Source organism: Austrofundulus limnaeus, unplaced genomic scaffold, assembly GCF_001266775.1.
Source record: "Austrofundulus limnaeus strain Quisiro unplaced genomic scaffold, Austrofundulus_limnaeus-1.0 Scaffold217, whole genome shotgun sequence".
Classification (NCBI taxonomy): Eukaryota; Metazoa; Chordata; class Actinopteri; order Cyprinodontiformes; family Rivulidae; genus Austrofundulus; species Austrofundulus limnaeus.
This window is the reverse complement of record NW_013952619.1, coordinates 176,552-182,517: the sequence shown is the minus strand read 5'-3', so window position 1 is coordinate 182,517 and position 5,966 is coordinate 176,552. Positions and strand designations below refer to the sequence as shown.

The 5,966-nt window shown below is 40.2% G+C and overlaps 1 protein-coding gene across 1 annotated transcript in view; it reads left to right on the top strand.

Annotated features, from left to right (window-relative positions):
* The window catches only part of LOC106525200 (troponin I, fast skeletal muscle), a 5,355-nt gene extending 2,875 nt beyond the window's left edge, over positions 1-2,480 (top strand). Inside the window, exons 5-6 of the mRNA XM_014019350.1 lie at positions 1,787-1,963; positions 2,248-2,480. Coding sequence (XP_013874804.1) covers positions 1,787-1,963; positions 2,248-2,343 — 273 coding nt within the window. The 3' untranslated portion in view covers positions 2,344-2,480. The remainder of the gene's footprint in view (positions 1-1,786; positions 1,964-2,247) is intronic.
* Positions 2,481-5,966: the final 3,486 nt, after the last annotated feature.

Here is a 5,966-nt window from a genome sequence, read left to right as displayed (position 1 = left end):
TTCTGACTCACAGATGGGCTGATAGATTCAACAAGGAGAACAAAAGAGCTTCTTTTGTTGAAAATTAACATTTAAAAATCAAAGGTAAAGGTTGGTTTCAAATGTTTTTCAAGGTGAAATGATGTATGGGGTACCATTTGTAAAGTTACACAGTCAAAAATTACCATCAATATTTTACTTTATTTAGCCTTTATACATTAATAAATGTCATAGTTCCAAATTAAATATTTACTTTCCAGGGTAAATACATTATTTAGTTTACAAGAAGTAAGACAGATGGTTTGACAAGTTTTTTTTACAATAGAATAGAATAGAATAGAATAGAATAGAATAGAATAGAATAGAATAGAATAGCCTTTTTTGTCCCGCCCAGAGGATATTTAGGTGTCACAGCAGCATCAGTACAGAGGTTCACATAGTAGTTACTTTACAAACTATAGATAGTGCACACAAAACAAAATCAACACTGACTAACCATGATACGACTACTGATAATAAAAATTTAATATAAAGAATTGAGCAAGAATAGAAAACAATAAGTTTTGTTTTAGAGACAGTAGATTATCAGAATCCGACATTAGGAGTCAGAAATTGCCTGTTTTCAGTGCAAAACGATCTCAACAGACTAATAACTGCAAAGTGAAGTATCACAATGCAGACAAGAAACACAGGTGTGTAATTACAGCAGAGTAGTAGTGCAATGATTGTTCAGTTCAGTAATGACAATGAATAGTAAAAGTACAAATGATTGTGCAGCTGCAGGTGTGTAAACACTTAATGTGATTTTTGTAAACACTTAATGTGATTTTTGTTAAACACTTAATGTGAGTTTTGTTAAACACTTAATGTGATTTTTGTTAAACACTTAATGTGATTTTTGTTAAACACTTTTTGTGATTTTTGTAAACACTTATTGTAATTTTTTTAAACATTGTGATTTTGGGGCTTGGTGCTGGTTAAAGAGTCTGACAGCTGCTGGGAGGAAGGATCTATGATAACGCTCCTTTGTGCACCTCGGATGCAGCAGTCTGTCACCAAAGGAGCTCTCCAGTTCAGCCACAGCTTCATGAATGGGGTGGGAGACGTTGTTCATCAATGATGTTATTTTAGTCAGAGTTCTTCTGTTATGACCACAGATGAGAGTTTTTATCAAATATGAAAAAATAACTTTAGACACAAAAGAAGGTCTCAGATTTCAGCTCAACAAAGCTTACAGTGCAGCACTGAGCCCGATACGCAATCAGTTGTACTCTCTCATGTCATGCATTTCCCAACACATCACTTTTGATCCAGGCAAAGACCCTGTCGCTTCTCTGTTGTGAGAGTGAGAGGCGTGTAATTTAACGTAGGCTAAGACTAGAACTCCTTACTCCAGTTTGGAATTGAGAAATCTTGGATGGGAGGCAAAATGTCTTCAACTACAGAATTGAAAGGCGTCATTTGGGCAGCTGAGTGGTTTCAACCAGGTAGAGGGAACCTCTTTGAGTTTGGTCTAAAAGTGTCAGGAAAACACATCAAACAGGCACCACTCTACCACTGTGAACATGAAAAATGAGCCAAATCTTCTCTGCCATCAGCTCATCTTGCTGTTATTAACACTTGTTTTGAGCTTCTGGTACCTTCAGCTGCTGCTAATAAGGTGCCAGCTTTGTTTGAGAGCATTGTTACAACAAAGTAATAATCTACCAAACAATAATTTCCTTACTTTTAGTGCTAAGTGTGTATATATCTAACTATTTATTTTACATTTTACCCTCATAGTTTCCTCTGCGCTTCTCTTCTGTAGATAGATGACCTAAAGATCAAAGTTCAGGACGTTATGGGCAAGTTCAAGAAGCCTGTGCTGAGGAAAGTACGCATGTCTGCAGACGCCATGCTCAAAGCTCTGCTGGGCTCCAAACATACAGTCAATCTGGACCTGAGGGCCAACTTAAAGCAGGTCAAGAAGGAGGTCAAAGAGGAGGTAAATAAAAATCCAGTTTTATTTATGTTTGCATGAAAACTGCGAAGAGATGCAGAGGGGTGCAGGGATGTAAAATACATACTGTTGGTAGGAGAAAGAGTATTCTTTAATCTAACACATTTTGTTCATTTTGTTTTGGTCACTTTGTTGTTTAAACAACTCTTGATCAATGTGCATCAGAAGCTTCACCTGAATTAACCATTTCTTACAAATTCTCAGAGTCAGTGAAATCCTTTCATTACACATGCATCAGCCCTTATTTTCTGGACATCTTGCTGTTTCAGGAGAAGGAACTTCGTGATGTTGGTGACTGGCGGAAAAACATTGAGGACAAATCAGGAATGGACGGGAGGAAGAAGATGTTTGAGGCCGAGGCCTAAAAAGAGTGGCTGCAGTGTTTCAGCTTCTTCCTTTTATTCAGCAAAACTGCTTCGTCTTTCAAAGTGCGTAAATTCTGCACTACCCTGTAACTTGTAGAAGTCCAATAAAATATTGCAATATTTTTGAATTTACAAAATTTGTTAAGCCTTTTTGTTAAAGAGCCTGTGTGTTATGTGTTTCTTAGGCACATAATTCAATTCTATACCAAAAAGAAGTAACTGTCACCTTCAGTTGTTATGAAAAGACTGTTTATATGTATAAATCAAAAATAAACTTGACTTCACATCGTAGCTCTCTCTAAACGCCTTGAGACTGGCCTCAGTCTCTTTAAGAACCTCCTACCGCTTCTGTCCAGCCCATTTCAGCACATCATCACAACAACTTCATCCTGTCCACCTGTCTCAGGTTAGTGGACATTAGGAGACTGTCCAGTCAGAAAATTTGTCACTACGTCACAGAGCAGAGTCTCTCTGATTGGATGACGCTTACATACATGTAGAGCTGCAAAAGTTCAGATTTTCCAACTCTAGTGTGCGTGTCAAGCACATTGAACACTCAAAACATGCTGTGCTAGACGCGCCGCAGCACTTCCCAATACTCCCTGGCACGTGTCCACCACAGACTTTGGATGTAGACCTGATGCCCTGATGGTCAAAACATGTTTGGTATGAACGCAGCATCAGTCACTTTTCTTCTGAACACTGAGCGCGTGTTACGCTTTATTTAGATCGCAGCAGAATGATTTAAAGTTGAAAAAGTAGGATCTAAAGCAGGGGTCTCCAAATTTTTTTCCTTAAGATCTACTTTCATAAAATGCAATGGTCCAAGAGCTACTTTTTGCAACAATTAATTTTAAATGTAAACCATTGGAATAAGCTTGTTTTGCACCAAAAAAACCCATTGTCTTCAATTCACATCAAACCACCACAAAGAACACTGAATTTACATGAAAGTGCTTTTTATCCATTCATGTTATAGTGTATTACGCACTACTAACTTAGTAAGTAAAGTAAGTAAGTAAAGTTTTATTTGTATAGTGCCTTTCATAGAAATAAATTCACAAGGTGCTGTACATTCAAGGAAGGGGAGGGGCAGTTAAGATAGGTCATGCAGCAAACACAGTTGCGCTACCTTAAAAACAGAACAACAGAAAAACTTTAAAAACCCACCTTTGACATGTCCTCCCATAGCCTGGTTTAAACCAGACCCTCGTCCTTCGCTTTGCTTCGTACAAGGGTCTGGACTTGATGCATAGAGAAGTGATTCTTGCTGGAGGCGTGGCCTCTGCTGAAGTTTAAAATGATTGGATCAGTTGGCTGCGACCTATGTCGCTGTGACGGAGGCTAAGCTAAGAAGCTAACCGGAAATCACGTGAGCTGTAAACAACCCTACTGAGAGGAGAAATATACCGAGCCGAAAGAGACTTCTGTAAATGAGAGCTGCTGCTTTGTCTGACAAATTAAATTTAATTTGGAAGTCTTATCAACACGGACTGGCTTCATTCACTTCCTCCYKWYCRYTATGCTAAAATAACTAGCAGACACTGCGCAGAACATCGACGTCGTTCAAAACTCCGCCTTTTGTTTGCTGATTGGCCCAGGTAAAATAAACTACAAGCAGACACTGCGCAGAGAATTGATGTTCTTTTCTCTGATTGTCCTGGCTAAAAATCTGCCAGCGAAATCCTTGTCAATGGGAGAAGTCCCAGAGGGAGCAGAGAAGGGAAACTAGAACTGAGCGGAGCTGCATAGGAAGGCAAGGGCCAGGCTAGTCCTCCCATGGAAGAAGAAAAAACTTTGTTCCAAAAATTTTATTGAGAGACCAGCTAACCAAATCCATAAAAATAAAAATATCCATAATTTCTATCCGGATGAAAAATGTAGAGAAGGCTCGAAGCAGCAAAGCAGGGAAGATAAGGAAGGGCGGGAGAGAAGGAAAAAGCCTCTTACTCCTCCAAGAGCGGGGAAAAAAACTTAGGGCTTAACTGCAACAGATTTGTGCACAAATAACGTTGGGTGACTGGTCTCTGATTTTTCCCCCGCATCATAGACTCCAGCGGGAAGAAACCCTGTTCAGTGATGTATACCACAGCAGGAGGGGTTTCCCAGGAGCTCTGCACAGTGTGTCTCAAGGGGCTATGAAAGGTGTGTGAGAAAACGAACGGCGAGCAACCATGTAACCGCCTCATCTGCAGATTGTCCACACTGAGCCCTAAACTGTTTGATTGACAACCAAGGGGAAGGGACATCTATAGAGTGATTGGAATTAAATGAAAGTTTGTTTGGCCACAAATTAAATTTTGCTTCCCCTAATTTTTCACAAGCACTGAAGAGCTACTTTAAATGAGCTCACAAGCTGCTGGTTGAAGACCCCTGATCTAAAGGCATGATATGTCTACTTTAACAGTCATACACCTGCACAATAATATCTTATACTAAGTTACCCAGAATCCTTTGCAGCTGCCCAGTCTTTTTTAAACACAGCACACTCGGCTCTTCTTCTATGTATTGTTGACAGCAGCCCACCAGCTACTGTAATAGCTGTTGCTGTGGGAAACATACCCCATCATGGTAGCTACAAAAAAAAAAAATCAGGGACATTTCCAGGGACAGTTTTAGATGGAAGCAGGTAATTCAAAACAGGGATTGACCCCAGAAAGATCAGGACACCCTAAGAGGACCAAATCCCAGTTTTGCAGCCATTAACACAAGCAGACAAAAAGTACAAAAAAATAAAAATAAAAAATTAACTGGCTTCTGTGTACCAGATATATTGAAGGAGGCCCTCTTTGTCATGGTAAGTAGGTGCCATAAACAGTGGCTGGAAGAGTACAGGAACATTGTTGTTGAGTGTAGACTGGACGGTCACACTGAGAGACTCCATTAAGGGTAGTGCAGGGATAAGATAGCGTGGGACTTCCATACCCAGACTCATAAGTAATGGCTAACCAACCACTTTGGTGGTCAACAAGCAAGAGGAGAAGGAAGTGTCAGTGGTGTAGCAATCCCAAATAACTGTAACTTCAGGAAGAAGGAGAAGCTGAAAGAGGAAATACAGAAGTTTTGGAGAGTCTAGTCCTCATTGGTGCCAGTGGTGTACTAGAAGAGCGGCTCCAACAGATCTCAGGGTCAACCTCAGAGATCTCTGTTCAGAACAGTACCGTCCAGGGAAAAGTATGATACAGAACCCTCATGCTCCCAGACCTCTGGTAGAGGACAGTTAAAGTGAAGTAGAACCACTCATGTAGAAAAACAAGGCAAGTTGGTGTCTTTTTAAACATGTATACTGTGTTTGTTCTGATTGTGCCAAGGCTGCTGAATGTATCAGTCCACCTGAGCTGCGCATCTTGTTAAATATATCCCTGAGAGTTTCCGCAGCATCAGCACCACTGACACGTACAGGGTCTGACCATGTTTAACACACATTGGGCCTCATGCAAGAACCGTTCGTACGCACAGATTTGTTCTTAAATTGTGCGTACGAGTGCTTTAGGAGAATTTGTGGCATTCACCAATGTTTTCGTATTCTAAGATTTTTTTCAGATACGAACAAAATTCACAAGTGGTCCAGACCTGCCATTTATTTTACAAGCAGTCAGTCTGCTGTTATCCAGACGGTGCGG